At 38.3% G+C, this 18972-nt stretch overlaps 2 protein-coding genes across 4 annotated transcripts in view; one reads left to right on the top strand and one right to left on the bottom strand.

Annotated features, from left to right (window-relative positions):
- ATP8B4 (ATPase phospholipid transporting 8B4 (putative)) overlaps positions 1 to 18395 on the top strand; it is a 258688-nt gene extending 240293 nt beyond the window's left edge. For 2 of the 3 annotated variants that reach the window (XM_015452812.4, XM_065547325.2), the window contains 4 exons: positions 1588 to 1833; positions 10210 to 10348; positions 14338 to 14468; positions 16192 to 18395. In XM_015452812.4, coding sequence (XP_015308298.3) covers positions 1588 to 1833; positions 10210 to 10348; positions 14338 to 14468; positions 16192 to 16473 — 798 coding nt within the window. In that variant the 3' untranslated portion in view covers positions 16474 to 18395. The remainder of the gene's footprint in view (positions 1 to 1587; positions 1834 to 10209; positions 10349 to 14337; positions 14469 to 16191) is intronic. The other variant, XM_073995770.1, reaches the window with a different exon arrangement.
- The window catches only part of DTWD1 (DTW domain containing 1), a 263321-nt gene that overhangs the window by 5495 nt on the left and 238854 nt on the right, over positions 1 to 18972 (bottom strand). The gene's annotated exons all lie outside the window — the stretch shown is intronic.

Here is an 18972-nt window from a genome sequence, read left to right as displayed (position 1 = left end):
GTGGTTGTGCAATTCAAAAAAAAAAATATAATAAGGCTTCCTATTACCATCAAGTTGAGTGTCTGCTCCTCTCCTTTCCTGCTTTGTCAACCTCGGCCCTTAAACAGATCACAGGATTGTGGAATGCTATGCCGGACAGGCCTCAGCAATCGTCAACAGATCTGCTCATTTTTTAAGGCAGATACCAAGCCTTGGAGGGTCATTTCCCTAAAGCCACACAGCCAATAAGCGACACAGCTAAGCCTAGAGCCAGGCCTCCTAACTTTGAGGTTGCTACATTATTGCTATTGTTATTATCATTATTTTATTAATTATTTATAGAAGCATCTGGCATATTTATTACTTGTGATATGGCAAGAACTCTACTAAATACTTTACATACTGGTTTAATCATGGCGATAGTTCCATGAGGGAGGTGGTGGTGTTTGCATTTCTGGGCATGAGGAAACCAAGGCTCGGGTGGATTAAGTAACAGGTTTAAGATAACACACCAGCTAAACCCGCTACCAGGGATTGAGCTCATGACTGTCTTGTTTCAAAGCCTGCGCACGTAACCCTCAGTCACTGAACTAGGGGAACAAGCATCCAAAAGCATCTCAAAACAGGACTTTCTAAAGAGAATATGCCAGTGTTTTTCCATGGGACTCAGGAGAGACCTGGGCCATCCCACAAGCAGGAAGGGGAATGTTCTTCTCCCACAATAGTTCACCACCTGTGTTGCTTCCGCTTTGCCACTTCTCTTCCACCTGTGGTCCTCTGATGTTCCTGGTGGTTTTTTGGCATTTGGCTCTGGTGCTCACTGTGGTTATCAGCATTACTTTGGAGATGGCTGGAAATGCAGTCTTGGGCCCTCAGCCCTATTGAATCACAATCTGTTTCCCAGGCGATTTGCGTGCACATTGGGTTTGAGAAGCATTTAGTTTCTCTTGGGACCTGGTTGGTGTCAAACCTTCTCATTCTGTCTATATTATTTCTTTGTCCTGAACACCTGGTAACTGCTGTTAAAATTCTCACTGGGTAGGATCCTCATCCCAGCCTCCTTCTCACCTGGAATCCCAAATGCAGTTTCCCCTTTTCTCTGCTCTCTTCTTCCTGCACACTTCCCTCCAAAGTCATGAGCTCTGATTTGACCGTTCTGACTCCACAGCTCTCTGCTGTCATCTCCTGGTCACTACCACTCACTACCTTGGCAATTAACTTCTGGGGCCCATTGGCTGCCCATGATGTGCTGGAATTCTGGGAGCATGAATGCTTCTGACAGCCTGCAGGAGAGTGTAGGAAAGAAACTTCAATTTGAAGCCAAATAGCTAGGCTCAAATCAAACCCTGGTGCTGCTACTTACGAGCTGTGTGACCTCTCATGAATCTCTCTTGGAGACTCAAGCTCCTTCTCTGTAAAGTAGAGATCATTTTATTATCTTCTGGTTTATTGTGGGAATACAAACAAGATAACGTCCTGTTCTGGCCCAGTGAGTAGTGCATATTAGGACATGTTTAAACAGGCATTTGCTATTTCTGAAGATAGGGAATACAAGGCCTCTCTGACTCTTTTTAATCCTTCTCCACTGAAATTACACTCTGTTTACAGGATGTGAGTGACCAGAACAGCATGGACTGTCCCCAGCTCTACGAACCAGGACAGCTGAATCTACTTTTTAACAAGCGTAAATTTTTCATTTGCGTGTTACATGGAATCTACACCTCATTAGCCCTTTTCTTCATCCCCTATGGGGCCTTTTACAACGTGGCTGGAGAAGATGGGCAACATATTGCTGATTACCAGTCCTTTGCAGTTACTATGGCCACATCTTTGGTCATTGTGGTCAGTGTGCAGGTAACGCTGTTGGTGTAAGCACCTTAACATGATGGGTTTACAACTTTAAAAATTCTATTTCATTGTTGATTGATTTTGTCTACTTGTTGGAGGGAAATAATCCTAATACTGGGGTTTTCTTTTTAAGTACACATTTTGAGATGAAAACAGGAAGCTTGAACATCAATTACCAGATGAGGAGAATTAGCATTAGGTGTCTATAACCTCCATGTTAGTAGAAACCCACAATGTATCCCTTCTTTGGGTTGTGCGTTGTATGTAAAAAGAAATGATTATACTTGAAGAAAAAAAATTCCAGTAACAGAAAGAGAAACTTTCCCATGATTTCTTTAAGACGTAATAACTGCCAGGTTTTAAAGTGAGATCTAAGGTTTGGCAATACATTTCTTTTTTTTTTTTTAATTTTTTTTTATTATTATACTTTAAGTTCTAGGGTACATGTGTATAACGTGCAGGTTTGTTATATATGTATACTTGTGCCATGTTGGCATGCTGCACCCATCAACTCGTCAATTGGCAATACATTTCTATGGAGTTATTCAAGAGGTTCAATGCTAGTCTGTGGCGTATCCGAATCTCACACTCAGAGGAGCGCTTCTGGTGGGGATGATGTTTTGAGGCTCCGTTGACTTTCTTCCATCTTGAGTTGTGTCTCTATTTCCTTTTTAATGCGAATGGTGGTCAATGCCATTAGATAATGAGTTAAAGTTCACAAAAGCTTCTATTTTTATTTCTTGAGTGGAAGTCTTGCTATGTTGCCCAAGCTTGTCTGGAACTCTTGGGCGTAAGCAATTCCTCGGCTTGGCCTCTCGAGTAGCCGAGATTATAGGTGTGCATCACCACACATAGTTAGAAAAACTTTTCCTCTATTACAATCTGTAGCTCTGAGTAGGTACAGCAAGCTATGCGACCTCTGTTTTGTTTTGTTGTCTTTTGATTACTGAGCAAACTGTTAATAATTAGGTGATCTTCTCTTTGTCATGAGGGTACATTTCCGATTCTCTGGATTCTCCTTCCATAGAGAGGACCATGGTGGGGTGTACAGGGACATCTTTTTAGTGGTAATAGCTGATTCACCTCTGGATCAGGCCTGTTCCTTGGTACGCCAAGAGATTATTTGAAAGGTAGTAACTGAAATAAAAGGCCACTATCTGAAGAAAAAGCAAATAGAAATCATTCTTCATACTGTCCTTTACATGATCTGTTTATAAGTAAGGATAATAAATTACCTGGAAGAGTCATTGTAGGTATGACATGTAACAAGCATTAAATGTTTGTGTGTATGTGTGTGTGCATGTATGCGTGCGTGTGTGTGTGTTTGTGTGTGAGAAACTGGTGTTCACAATTAACCCTACAATTTTTGGTTAACTTAATCTTTCTAATTTTAGAAAAAGCCTGCTGTTATGCCCATGCATCTTTTTCTCTTTTTTCTTTTTGCTTGCCCATAATTTGTTTTGCGTGCTATTACAGTAGTGCCAGTGCCATGTTTTTATATTAACTTTATGTTTAGAAACTGTTTTTCTCATAAATCATACCGTTCTTATTCCAGTTGAATGTTGAAATTACATTTCTACTTTCTCACAAGTTGAGAACCCACAGAAACTCTCATATTTTAAAAACGTTTTTTAGTCACAAAAAAATTACAGAATTTCAAAAGCTTATTTTAAAAGCTTCAAGTGACTTCTTGTTGCTTGAAGTTTTTAAGATAAACTTTTGAAATTTCTCACCCTTGATTATCCAAGTTTTATAAGAATGATATAGAATGATATGCATGCTTTTTCAGAGGGGATTCACACTTAGGCTCAAAGTAACCATTGGCCCCTCATTCAGGATGTTTTGCGAGAGGATTTCCAAATCCATTTGCTTCATACCTTAATGGCCATTTGTCTCTTCAAAATCTATTCTCTGCCTTCCATCTCCTCAAAGACAATGGTGGTCCTAGCCATCCCTCCAATCCCATTACTCACAACGCCCCAGCCACACTGGGTTTTATTCTGCTCCTGGAATTCACGAGTCTCTTGCTTGCCTTATGGCTTTGCACTTTCCTGCCTGGAACATTCTTCCCTTAGTTTCCCTCACATGTCATTTCTTCAGAGGGGCCTCTGTTAATCCATTTAAACTAAGGCCCCTTTATTTTCTCTAGTGGAATAGAAATCAATTATTGTATCTCATAGTTGTCACTTACCCTTGTAAGTACAAATTTAGTTGTGTGTTCCCTCGTTTAATGTCTTTGTACCTCGTAGAGCATAACCTTCATGAAAGCAGTGGAAATGTTTATTAATCACTGTATACCCAGAGCTGAGCACATCACCTGTTAGTGTGACAGACACACAATGGATATTTCTTGAGTATTGAATAAATGAGGGAGATGTTGAGAGGAAATTCTCTCCTGTCATAACAAGAGAGTTCATCTGGGTGTGTCAAGTTCCTAGGAAAGAATCATTATAACTGATGTGTTTACAGACTGTGTTGACAGTTTTCAAATGTGTCCAAAGTTTCCAACCAGTCTGAGAGAGAGTCCTCCTGTGCTGAGTTCAGCAGAATGACCCAGCTGTGAAATGTGGTGTGGGAAAAAATGAGAGATTTTAGATGCCTTCAAAAGCAAGGCAGTGACGGGAGAGTCAAGTACCGCATGGCCTCAGAAGGTGGCATGTGCTGTGGTCGTCACACCTCCTGCAGCCAAGCAGAAACTTAGGCCATGCATGCACCTGTGGTGCCTCTGCCCTAAAAACACAAATCCTTTTAATCTCATTATAAAAGGAATACATTGCAGGAAATTCAGGAAAAGTATAGACATGCAGAGAAAAATTAAAATTCACACAAACACAAATCAGGGTTAGCATAAAAAAATGGAAATCAGATTATATGTATATAAATTTTATGTCTTATGTTTTCACTTTGTGTCACAAGCATTTATCTTATTTATAAAATATTCTTTGAAATATCCCTTTTAATGGCTGTAGTATTCCACCATATGAATGTGCCATAATTTATTCAACCATGTTGCTGTTAGATTGCTTCTACATTTCACTGTGGCAAGTTATACAATGGCAAAGTTTCATATAGTACATAATTCTCAGCATGACCCTCTAGTTATTTTCTAAGGTTATCTCCTTAAAGGTGGGAATTCTGGGCTAGAAGACATAAGGAAGTTTAAGGCACTTGACACATGACTTTCCAAATAGATTGTATCATTTTCAGCTGAAGGGTGCAAATTACCCTTCTCAGCAGCCCTTCACTGATTTAGAGTATTACTTTGAATTATTTTATAATTAAAACATGGATAACCTTTTGTTGCCTGGGAAATAACAACAAATGCATCTTGTTCAAACAGGAGTAATTTCTTAAAAACGATTTTTAATTTTGGAATAATTTTAAATGTAAATCATTTAATATTTAATAATAATATTTAATAATTTAAATAATTTTAAATTTATAGAAAAGTTGCAGATACTGCAAAGACAGTTCCTGCATACCCTCATGTAGCTTTTCTCTGATGTTAATGGTAACATCTTACCTCACCATGGTGCATTTGTTAAAACTATGAAATTAGCATTGGTATAATATTATTAACTGTGCTACAGATTTGATTCAGATTTCTCTAGTTTTTCCATTAATTACTCTTTTCTCTTCTAGGATCCAATCCAGAATCCCACATTGAATTTAGTGGTCATTTGGTTGTGTTGTCCACCTATCCCTCAACTCTGTGTTAACCTAGATGACCAAAGCAGGCCTGTCCTTGATGGCAGCTGTCAGAGACCTGTATCATCATCACCACCATGAGTGATACCATGCATTATACTTACTACTCACGATGCCATTACGCAGTAAATATTATGAATCCCTTTTATAGAGAAAGTTCAGAGAGGTTAAATGACTTGCCTGAGGTCACACATTAAGTCCCAGAGCCAGTACTAGAACCCAGTTCTGTCTAATTCCAGTGTTATCTGGAACAGTCTACAATGAGACTGGTTAAAACACAAAATTTTCAAGAAATATGAGAACAAATCTTACACTGAGCATAAAGGAAATACTGGATACTGTGCCAGATACTAGGATAATCCCATTATCTCATTTAATTATCTTTATGGTCTTATGAAATGTAAGTACTGTTACCACCATTGAGAAAATAGACTTAGCAAGAAGGTTAAGTTATATTCCAAGTCATACAAAAAGTGGTAGGCCAGGATTTGAACAGAGGTCTTCTGACTCCAGATGCCCAGCTCCAAAGCTATGTGAACCTCCCTTCTTTGTAAAGAGAAGTAGAAGCTGTGGCCTTCCCAGTTACATAGTCAGTACAGGGAATTCACAGTCCCCACCTCTCTCATTCATGTGGGAACACCTAGGATACCAGTATCACCCTTGGCTAACGTGGGAGACAAACTGTTAATAGGTGACAAGCACATAGATGTTTCTTTCAACGGCAAAGTTTCAACGTGAGGAACATATAGACTCCCAGTTTCTGTCATTTTAGTCTAATTATTTGGAAAAGATTATCAGTTGTTTTTATTTCTAGGAAGCCCTGAAAATGTCTGTTTTACCATACAGTTCTTAGACCCAAGTATGTAAATGTTTGTAACCATGGAAGCTAGGCAATTTTGGCTTCAATCAAAAACTGTAGTCTTTAATATATAGAATAATAACTTACAGGAATTCTGTGAATAAGCTCACTTTGACAGCAGCATTAATATCCTTTCCTCACTGTTTAAGCTTGACTTTTCATTGTGGTAACAACCCCATGAAATTTCCATGGTCTGTAATTACAGTCATAAATCTTATGTCCTGCTGATGCTACAGGCCAACTTTAAGTAGTCTCTATTGTTTTTTAAAAAAGTATTTTTCACTTATTTGAATTATAAAATGCTCTTTTAAACATTCCAAAGAGTACAAAAGTGTTTAAAATAAAATGAACCATCTTCCTTTCCTTCCCTTCTTTAACTACTATGATGACCATAGCTTAAATCCTTCCATACTTTTTCTGTACTTTGAGACGATGCATACACACATATTTAACAAAAGGGGATAAAAATTATGTATATTGTTCTGTAATATGCTTTTCTTGCTTAACTAGATATTCTGGTCAGCTTTCCAAATCAACACATTCAGATCTATCTTAATTGTTTTAATAGCTGCACATAAATTCATAATATGAATGTATAATTATTTACCATCTATTGATAAACATACAAGATGTTTCTATATGTTTTTTGTTATTGAAGCAATGCTACAATGCATCTATTAGTGCATATATTTTATATACTGTCAGATAAATTCCTAGAAATGAGACTTCTGGGGTTAGAACTTCTAATTTTTACCAATCTGCTGGATAAAGAATGGTATTTTGCTGTTTTCACTGCTAGGTCAGAGAGTGTGTACATTTAACATTTTCATAAACATTGCCATAATACTTTCCCAAAAAGATAGTAGTTCCAAATGACACTTTAAAAATTTAAGCGACAAAAGAGGTTTATTAAAACATATGAGGTATCTTCCGTGGAAATGCCGCTGTTATCACACCTTACAGTTTGGTTGTCATCACACTGCGGGCGGGCTGCCAACAGGTTGGCCACAGACTTCCAGAAGAGCCATCACCTTTGCCATCAGGTCTGTCAAATGCTGAGAAAAGCGTATTAAAGTTTGCCATTGTGATTATGATTCCTATTAAGTTTTCCTTGTGTTTCAAAGAGATTTTTACCTCATATAATTTAAGCTATATTCTTTGCCACATAATGGTTTCTGATCATTATTGTATCTGTATTAAATGGTATCTGATTATTTTTCTTTGTAGCTTTTATCTTTTTTCATAATAAAAGATTCTTAAGTTTTGTATTTTTGTATTAGTTTTCTTCTCTTGCTTTTTTTAGTTTACATTTGCCCGATACATAATCTGGGCCAATTTCTTCATTTCCATTTATTTCTTATCTCATTCTATCAGTCTTCCTTGATAAGAATGTTTAAGCTACTCATTTTTATTGTAATAACCTGTATTTTATCAGGCTATATTATTTTATGATTACTTTTAATTCTGCTTTTCAATTTTTTTTTTTTTTTACTCTTTCATACTTGTATGCATTAATTATGGTTTTAAAATATCCCATTTCTGGCCAGGCTCAGTGGCTCACGCCTGTAATCCTAGCACTTTGTGAGGCTGAGGTGGGCAGATTACCTGAGGTCAAGAGTTCAAGACCAGACTGGCCAACATGGCAAACCCTGTCTCTACTAAAAATACAAAAAAATTAGCCAGGCATGGTGGCGCCTGCCTGTAGTCCCAGCTACTCAGGAGGCTGAGGCAGGAAAATCACTTGAACCCAGGAGGCAGAGGCTGCTGTGAGCCGAGATCATGCCATTGGCGACAAGAGCGAGACTCCATCTCAACAACAACAAAAAATCCCATTTCTAATGAATAATTTACAAGTTTTACTATTATATTCTTTTTTACTAGTGATTTCTCTTTATTTTCATAGTTACTTAAATATATATATCTTTCCATATTGGCAGAATGGAATTCCACAGATAATATGAAATTCTATCCTTCATCAAATGTCTCACTATCCTGTTGTAAACCTTTCCTTATGCTTCTTCAATTAAACAGTTTTGGCAATGTTTTTATCTTACTTACCCTTCTTTTTCACTGTGACAGTTTGATGTTAGGTTGATTCTTTTTCCTTCTCTGCATAAAAAATTATGTCACCAGAATCTTCTTTCATTACTTTGGATAGGACCTAAAGGACCCTGTCAATCTGAAAGTCTATGCTATTTGTTATCACAGAGCCGTTTTCTGCTGTCATTTCTTTGATTGTTACTTTTCCATTGATTCCTTTTTCTCTTTCTAAAATGCCATTATTTGTATATTGGGGTCATAGATCTGAGATCTATGAATCTGCTCTTCATGTCTCATATCTTTTTGCAAATGGTTTCCATGTCTCCAAGTTTTTGTTCTCTATTGTAAGATATTATTTGTATTGTTTTGTCCAGAATGTTAATTTAGTTCTATTCATTGACTATTCTTTAGTTTTGCTGTTGAATTTTTAAATTCAGAAATAGTGTGTTTTTCTTTCAGATTTTTTTCTGAGACCTAATTCCATCTTCTTAAGGGGTCTTATTATATTTTGTTGTTACCGTGCTTGTCTGTCTCTTCTATTAGTTCTGCTTCAATAGGAGCCACCTATTCTTGCTTTTTCAGCTGAATCCTTTTAAATGGGTTGTAATTTTTCTTCGCCTACTCTTACCCACACAGATCAGGCTATCGTTGTCTCTTGAGAATGTTAAACTAACAGGTGGTGGAAGGTAAAGTTGGAGATTTTGGTGAAATGTCTTGGCAGCCAAATGAACTGGAAAGCAGGCATGTCTTTGCTGAGGCATGGGAGGCAGGGCTGTTTTCAGACCTCCTGAGGAGAGGAAAGGCTGTACTTTTATAAACCCTGTAGTTCACATCAAAGGCTGCCAGCATAATTTTAATGGGGACACATTTTAAGGGACAGTAAATTACAAGTGGGAAGAGAAAGTATCTCTCAGCATGCTGAGAGGAATTTATTTACTAAGCAGGTAGGGCCGCCTCAGACAGATGAGAAATCTTTGGTCTTGCAACAAACTACAAGAAATGCAAACCTTCACTTGGACCTGGATCACTTGGGCCCTATGAGATGCAAATAATGATACCAGAACATACTTTTTTAATCCTCTGAAGAACTCAGGTGTTCCTATTTACCAGTGGCGTCCTTGATTCTCCAATAGCAGGCCACTCTTTCAGCTGAGCTGCCGCAGTAAGTTACTAGAAGGAAGAAGAGCTCATGACCATGTTCCCAGGCCATCGTGAATCCCAGTTTCTGAATTTTATGCCAAAATAAGGCTGAAGAATTTTCTTTGTTATAAGTTGAGTAATTGAAGAGAAAGGATCATCAAAATGAATTGGGATATTGGTGTAAAAAAGATCATGCATATGTAAAAATGGTATTGTGAACATTTACTTACTGAGTATAACATGTTGCACTTGCCCATTACAGAAAGAATTTTTTTCCAATAGAAAAGTTTTGAGAGGCATTTGGAAAGTAACTTAAAAATTATAAGCCATTGTGTTTTCATATTTCTCACTTAAAAGAAGTTTAACATGTTTAACATCTTACCTCCTGATTCTGACTTGACCTTGGCAGATATAATAGCTTGAGTATAGAAGTTGTAAAGTCAATTTTCTGCCAGAAATATGAAGTCAGATCAGTCCCCTGTGTGTGTTCAGAAAGTGGGGATGCCTATGGTTGACTTGGCAACTAGGCAGGTGCAACCTTCCTGCCACAGGGCCATTCTGGGGAAACATCACTAGATAAATGGTGCTCTTTTAATCCTCAAAGACCTCCCCTTTGCATTTGATTTTATTTACAGATAGCCTTGGATACCAGTTACTGGACTTTCATTAATCATGTCTTCATCTGGGGGAGCATTGCCATTTATTTCTCCATTTTATTTACAATGCACAGTAATGGCATCTTTGGCATCTTCCCAAACCAGTTTCCATTTGTTGGTAAGTGAGTCATGTTTACTTGTCGTGCTGCTGTTTACTTGTCTTATAATTTATTTTTTGTGTTAGGTGGAGTTGGGGATGATTAGTGATCCTTTGTCCAGAAATTGATTGAGCCAGGCATCTGAAGGCTTCCAAGTTTAAAACCCTGGCTCTAAAAGCTCAGTTTCTGCTGCCTCTACTGGATGCAGAAGAATCACTCACAGTAGCTTACAGGTTCTCAACAGCTTACATGTAGTAGGCTGTCTCCTTGCCAATGAGAGGCATAGCACATACATTAGGGCTACCTGAAGACCTGTAAAATGCTCATATATGGTAGAAGAAAAAGAAATACTAGACGCTCCTTTTATGCCACGTTATCACCAACATCTGCCAGAATTCAACCATAAAGCTTATTTGCATTTAGATAAGAATGAAACAAAGTATAATTTAGAGCCTTCTAAAAATTCCTGGACATTATTCCGTAAGTGGCATGAGGAGTAGGCGTTGTAGTTAGACAGTCAGGGTTCAAGCGCCAGCTCTACCACTTAACAAGCTGTGTGACCTTGGGCAAGTTTCTTCTTTCCACATGAGAATATATAGGAATAAACAAATTCAGTTTCTCCTATACTCTCACTCAGCAAGCAACACAGAAGACTTCTGTGACCTCTGGTCACTGAGAAGTGGGGATTTCGTCCCACCAACAACCAATGAGGTGTTTCTGCAGAGAACCCCAGCTGGATGTTCTCCAATTCAATTCCAACAATATCTACTTGGAGGTAGTGTCAGATCCTACAAGTTGAGGGCTAAGTTCTGTATGAGTGCCCCCGCACTTCCAATGCTAGTAGCAAGCCACAGGATGTTTTACCTCTACTTTTGACCAGCTGGCTATAAATCGCGGTTCCCCTGAACCCCCTCCCTGAGTTTGATTAATTTCTAGAGTGGCTCAAAGAACTCAGGGAGACACTTACATTTACTGGTTTATTATAAAGGATATTACAAAGGATACAGATAAAGAGATGCATAGAGAATGTATGGGGGAAGGGGCGTGGACCTTCCCTGCCCTTTCTAGGCATGCTGCCCTTCAGGAACCTCTGCATGTTCAGCTACCTAGGAACTGTTTGAACCCTGTTCTTTAAGGCTGTAATGGAGACATTTTTTATATAGGCATGATTGACAAAGTCATTGGCCATTGGCGATCAGCTTAACCTTCAGTCCCTCTTCTCTTCCAGGAGCTTAGAGGCTGGGGCTGAAAGTCCCAACCCTCTAATCCTACCTTAGTCTTTCGATGACCAGCCCCAATCCTAAAGCTACCTAGGGACTTCCAGCCATCAGTCAACTCATTAACAAACAAAAAGACACATATCACTTTGAGGATTTCAAGGAGTTTTAAATCTATGCCAGAAAACAGAGAAAAAGACTAAACATACAGCTCACAACATTATACTATGCATTAATGTCTTCACTTATAAACTGAGGATATTAATAAGCCTATTTTCATGGAAAATGTATGAGGATTAAATGAAATAATACATATAAAGCACTTAGCATATATCCTGGTACATAGTACTTTTTAAATAAATGTTAACTGTGATGATGGTGATTGTTATTATTCATGCAAATGTGGCTTGATTACTGGTGGGAACATTGCAGAGGAATTTGAACATCAGATGAGTAGCAAAGGACCCTCTAAAATCCCTTAAAAAATTCTATTATTCTACAAAGAGTATGCCTCTAGTCTATGTATGGGGTATACTATCATTGCACTCCACATTTCAAAAGGACTCCCAGCAAAGGCCACTGAGCTTAATAAAAGAGGGATATTAATATACTTTCTCAGAGGTTTTGAAATCTCTAGTGTGTGTGAAATAAACTGCTAACCAAGTTCATCTAAACAAACTGGAAAAGAGAGATGCGCAGTGACCAACATTCTTGAACTTAATCAGGCAAGAGTGAGATTTGTATTCACTAATTGAGGAAATAAATTCTTGGACTAATTTATGTAGAAAGCAAAATAAGACCACAAGGACTGAAATAGGATTATAAGGTTAGTAAGGTTATAAATCCACATTGATGCAAAGGCACCTGAAATTGTAATTCAATTTAAATTCATGCATACACTTAAAACTGTTCTTCACCTTTTGCCTTTTCCTACATGTAAATGGAAATCTTTAAGTTGCACCACTCTTACTTAATACGTACTGGTAATACTTTGTTTACCAAAAGATTCCAACTATGTAGAGACATGTTGGTCATGAGTAAGAATAAGCATATTGGGAAACAAGGACACTAAAACTATTTTTATTTTATTTTTTTAAGATGGTTTGCCAAATCGAAAAGTTCAGTGTATTGACTGGAAGATTTCCGTCCTAAGAGAGCACTGTGATGCATAATGAGATGAGAATGCCTCAACTGGAGAAAGTAATTTGTGCAGGGACCACTCTTTCCAGCTAAGCACATGCCATTTCAGTAATTAATTACTGAGCGCCAATGAAATTTTTTAAAAGTTAGATCAACATTGGGGTTTCAGGAAAAATTTTTTTTTCCTTAGTAGCTAGCAGCAAGCAGGAGTGTGGTTTCAAAGTGAAGCTTGTTTTCTCAGTCATGCCTGAGGGTACCAAGCTTCAAGGAGCTCAAAGAGACATTTAATTTATTGAGTCAAGTTTGTTTCTGCCCATGGCTGAAGGCAACTGGAATCAGCTGCTCTTGGGCAGGCAGATTCCTCTCTCTAAAGCCAGAAAAAGCAGACATACCATTCAGTAGCCAAGCCCTCATACCCAAAGCCCATTTGAATGGTGGTAACATTTGAATACTGGGATAGGGGACCTGGATAATTGGGGGTATGATGACAAATCTCTAGAAAATGAACAGGGACAAAAGTTTATTTTGGTGATATAAGCAGGGTTGTCATCTCCCCATGGAGCTTGTCTGCCTGCCTTACTGATCCTTATTGCCTTGTTTAAGCCACATTGGGGTATGTGAGGTGTGAGTAAAGAGTAAGGAAACTGACTTCAGGCTTGGAAATGAGTTTCACTGTCCTGTTGCTCTAGCATGTTGGATGGCTACATCAACAGTCTCCTGGTGAGGGAATGCTCTTTTCACAAACCCAGGAGCCTTCCTGATCTTGGAACTTTGAGGACCTCATAACCAAATGAACAATAAAGAAATAACAAGTCCCTCTGAGGCGAGTTTTCTCAGGCCATTGCCTGGAATTTAAAAGGTTGGTCCTGCAGTAGAAAAAGCTCCGCTTTTATGACAAGCCAATCAATGCAATCATTATTTGAGACTGTATCTGCATCTGGAAGATTTTTTGTGTAGTTTTGATATGACACTTTTAATTCAAGAGTCCACAAGGGTAAAGGGTAAATGTGCTTTTTAAAAATAATGGCTGCTTTGTAACCACAAGATCTTGATGCTGGAAGAGAGAATTGTGCTCCGTGAGTGATATTAGACTGAGCCTGGGTGAGAGAATGCTTGGTTCAGGCTGGTAATCTCTAAGTGATCAGGCCACTAAGCAATTCCTGAGGGTGATCTTAGCACTTCTGCCTTCTTATCATCATGGTGACATTAGGTGATCCAAATCCCACCATTTCAAAAAAGATCTTGGCCAGGGGCAGTGGTTCACACCTGTAGTCCTAGCACTTTGGGAGGCTGAGGCGGGCGGATCATGAGGTCAGGAGATCGAGACCATCCTGGCTAACATGGTAAAACCCTGTCTCTACTAAAAATACAAAAAAAAATTAACTGGGCTTGGTGGTGGGTGCCTGTAGTCCCAGCTACCCGGGAGGCTGAGGCAGGAGAATGGTGTGAACCCAGGAGGTGGAGCTTGCAGTGAGCCGAGATCGCGTCACTGCACTCCAGCCTGGGGAACAGAGAGAGACTCCATCTCAAAAAAAAAAAAAAAAAAAAAAAAAAAAAGGAAAAGAAAAAAAAGATCTTGTAGGAACAAAGAACCTGTTAATTAATAATTCAGTCCTACTTGTAACCACAGTGCATGTTTTCTTTAATAATAGGTAATGCACGACATTCCCTGACCCAGAAGTGTATCTGGCTGGTAATTCTCTTAACAACAGTGGCTTCGGTTTTGCCAGTGGTGGTATTCAGATTTTTGAAGGTGAATTTATACCCAACCCTGAGTGATCAGGTATGTCACAGTGCTGATGAATACTTGAAGGCTGGTTTTTGGCTCTTGAAATGGTGTGCTTTTCTGTCTTATTGGAAGCTCAGAGATGGGCTAATGAAATTGTCACAAGCAAACACCTACTGGTGTATTAGATCACATCAGAATAGATGGGACTTTCCGCATCTTGAATGTACTAGTCCTTAGTGCCAATGAAGAGAGGCATCTATACTAGATGTGGATGGAGAGTCATAAATTACAAGTTAAACTGGGTATTTTAAAAAGCTGAGTTTTAAAAAGAAGCTCACAGGCCTCATTTTGGACAATTTTTCCAAGGGAAAGGCAAGCTATAGAAAAAGATACTGATTTGAGAGCAAGCACAAGCACAGTAAAAGAGACAAGCATGGTGTGAGTCAAAGGGGCTTAACATTTTTGTAGAAATCCAGTAGCAGATTCAGAAACATGGGTGAGATGTTACCTTCTGAACAGATTAAGAAGGGGAAGAGCAGCACGCTGGGTAGATTAGTAAACTTGGAAGGCAAGTAGGAAGAACGGGTTATAGAAATTCCTTAACTGGAGAATTAACATATTTCAGAATTTCACGGGAAGACAAGTAAGTAGGACAATGTCAACTTAGATCAGGACTCAGATAAAACATGAAAAGGAGAAAGAAAGGGAGATAAACATTCGTAGCCATGTCATGAGAAGGGGGAACATGCTGCTGTGGTGAGTGGGACCAGGCCAGTGATGCTGAGAGAGACCGAGGTACACAGAGATAGACATTTTTTTCATCATCATGTCTCTGACATTTTGGGACCAAAGTCTAAAAAGATTCCTTCTGGAAGAATTCAGAGTCCCTTGTCATATCTGTCCTCTCTTCAGTTCTCCAAGCTCATTCTGACATAAACCCAGAAAATGGTGAATGAGTTAAGGAAGGAAGGCTATGCTTGTTGGTCCTATAAGTTCGGTTGTGAACTTTTGTTCTCCAAGCTCATTCTGACATAAACCCAGAAAATGGTGGATGAGTTAAGGAAGGAAGGTTGTGCTCGTTTGTCCTATAAGTTCGATCGTGATGTTCTGCTTGATGGCTTTCTCCTGACACAAAGTCAGAATCCAAGTGATTTGCCAAACCGGAGAACAAGGTCGCTTACAACAAACCTCAGGTCTTTTTCTCCTTAGCTTTACAGGGAAATGAAAGAGTTGTAGGAAACCTACTCAGATAATGTGTAACATTTAGGAAGGCCATGCAAACCTAAAATAAATCGAAACCCTGGAAGTCTCATGATACATTGACCTACTGCAAAAATTGAGTATTTCTGACTCATTTTCTCAATTTTCTTCTAGTCCAGTTACTGACGACTGTTAGATCCAGAGAATCCCTGAAAGAGAGGAAAAAGGCTGTTTTGGGAGAATGAAATTATAAATTATTATGCTGACTTTGGGCGGTGCATGTTAGAAAATCTTTCTATGCAAAAGTATGCTTGTGTACATTGAAGATATATGAGAGACAGTAATGAAATTTTTCTGGTATTTCTTAATTACTTAATAGTTTCTCGATAGAAATAAAAATGCACGAGTGCCCCCAGTGTCATCTTTTGGGTGGAAAATTTTTTAGTTTTTAGATTTAAAACTTCCTTTTGCAATGTTGTTTTTACTTAAAAAAAGGATTTCACTTTACAAAGTGGGCCACTGCCTGGAGTCTACCATTTGGATGCCTCAGCTCACTTTGGGTCTTGTTTGTCTCCAGATCCGCCGGTGGCAGAAGGCTCAGAAGAAGGCAAGGCCTCCAAGTAGCCGAAGGCCTCGGACCCGCAGGTCAAGCTCAAGAAGGTCTGGATATGCTTTTGCTCACCAAGAGGGCTATGGAGAACTTATCACATCTGGAAAAAATATGCGAGCTAAAAATCCACCCCCAACATCAGGGCTGGAAAAGACACATTATAATAGCACTAGCTGGATTGAAAATTTATGTAAGAAAACCACAGACACAGTGAGCAGCTTTGGCCAGGATAAAACAGTGAAACTGTGAGTCAATATGAATTTAAACCACATAGTTATCTTTTCACTTCAGGTGGAGCTGAAATTCTGCTGGCTCCAGAGTTTGAGATTTGAGGCAAGAGGTGGGGCGGGCAGATTGCCTCACTTGACTGAAATCTGCGGCAGACAGCTGCCAATGCCCATTAAACAGGAGTGTGTGCTATGGAAAACCAGGCCAGAGGGTCACTGTCTAGTTTGTGATTTGGTAGACAAAACACTGTTACAAGTACAGATTTTTTTTTCTTTTTAAAATCAACCTAGATACCAATTGACCTGAACTTTAGAATCTTATTTATGGAGAAAAACTTGTAAAGCTGCATATACATTGAATGGATCCTCAGGCGGATAAAAGGGTGCATTTTAAAGGTATATATATCCAAGCCGAAAAGCATGCGTATTGACAGATAAACACATATATATAAGATCAGCCTTTCCCGAGGTATACTTTTAAAATTTAAAGTGTGTACTATGGTGCTTTCAGACTGAGTTGCGTGTCACTCTTTAGTCTTGATATCTACCTGTCTGTTCAGCCAGGACAACAAATGGCTTTCACGCCTGAAGAATACAAAAGTGTGTTTATATTTCTCATTTTTCTACCAGTCTAGAGACAAAGGAGAGTGAACATCTTTGCAGCAGGATAGGCTGGTAATTTAATCAAATTTATTCAAAAAGCTCTCAGTCTGTGTCATGTAAGGACATGCTTATGAAATGTCAGAGAGGCTTGCCACTAAGTATTCTAAATACTTTTCAATGGCTTTTCTAACAACCTCAGTAGTAATTTACTGAGCATCATCCAGACCATTAATGGAATCAGCAAAGCATTGGAATTTCACACAATGGGCAAATATTTTCAACATTTCCAATTTTTAAAGCTTCAGAATTGAAGCGAAACAAATTAATAAATAATGTTTTAATTACTATTTTAAAAGTCAGGTTTAGATCATTTAAAGTTACTTGCTTTTGATGCTCAGCTGTCATGTTTATAATTCAAATGTGTAGTGAACATATGTGGGTAAGGTTGATTTTTTTGGAGATGTTGCAGCTCAAATGTTCAGTCCTCATGTGAATCATCAGTGTCTTTCCTGTCAAGTAATTTGGGCATATTTGTGTGAAAACCTCAGTTCTGTCACTTCTTATCTCTATAAACCTGGACGATAATGTGCCTTCTCTGAGGCTCAGTTTCTTCCTCTGTCAAATGAGGACATACTACCTACCTCATGTGGTTGTTTGATGGTTGTCAAAGCACAAATTCTGAAATTATTAAAAACATAATTATTTCATAAACAGATGAGTTAAGTTCCAGTTAACTTGACATCAGTATAGCAGAGAAATTGGAAGAGAATGTGAAAAAAGTGGAATTTAAGTAGTCAGTGGGGAAAGCTTTGATAAAATGAAATTGCCAGTAAGATATAAAACTGGTTGGTGTCCTACAGGGAAATAAAATTATAACCGTGGAGGTACATTTCTCTACCAGAAAGCAAAAATAAAGCATCATGTCTTAATGGTTTTCTACAAGTCAACTTCTAATTCTACAGAGTCCTTAATCTGGTCCCTATTAAATTCTTGGTCAAAGTAACATTTCCCAAGAGAGTTAGGTGACACTTGAGTGAGCTTGATGGATAATGAGCTAATGTGATATGTATAGGCCACTATTTTTTAAAATCTAAATTTCCAAGTCTGGGATAATTTTTCCTAAATGGGATCAAGTGACATAATATGTGTAAAAGAGTCAAATGCAGTCGTGTACCATAACAACTGCCTATGGACGTTCTCTTTCCCTTACATGCCTGCCTACACTTACCCAGATGTTAGTTTTCAATGTCTAATTTGTCATTAGTTTCACCACGTTTGCTCGCTTTTTGTAATATTTTTGCAAGATTTGAAAACTTTCAGTAAATGTTTTGGCACTATTGGTACTTGATGTTTTATCTCTTCTTTATGGGAAATTCATTGGGGAGATTTTTGTTACATTAGTCCATGGATATTTTTTTCTCTCCTTTACATGCTGAGGGAAATGTACTCATTCTTAGAATCAGAGTCAACAATAAAATGAAACAATTGGACCTACGTGTAAGGGATAGGAAAGATTAGAAATGGTCCAATTTTGCAAATCCAGTTTAAATTAAATAAGGCTGTTTATAAACAAATAGTGTGGATGATTGTGAGAGAAACATATTATCCGCTTACTTTGGCCCCATGAGATCCAAGTAAACTCACACACCCATTGCGAGATCATTCAATTACAAGTGCCAGGGATTATTTTGAACCTGAGGATGAAAAGTGATGAGAGGTGAGTAGTGATGGTGGGGGCACTGGGGAATAATAAAATTTTAATTTTACATAAATGTTATCAAATTATTTGGAAAGAAAAATTATTTTCTTCTAGATTCAAGATTTAAGTTGATAATCTTGTGTTTTTAAAATCTCAGTCCAAGTTTTGAGCTGTTATAGGCAATTGCAAATCGAGTTTCCCTGACTGAGCTCTGCTATC

Source organism: Macaca fascicularis, chromosome 7 (genome assembly GCF_037993035.2).
Source record: "Macaca fascicularis isolate 582-1 chromosome 7, T2T-MFA8v1.1".
NCBI classification, from domain to species: domain Eukaryota; kingdom Metazoa; phylum Chordata; class Mammalia; order Primates; family Cercopithecidae; genus Macaca; species Macaca fascicularis.
Note: the sequence above shows the minus strand (reverse complement) of the source record. Positions and strands in the feature narration are given on the sequence as shown.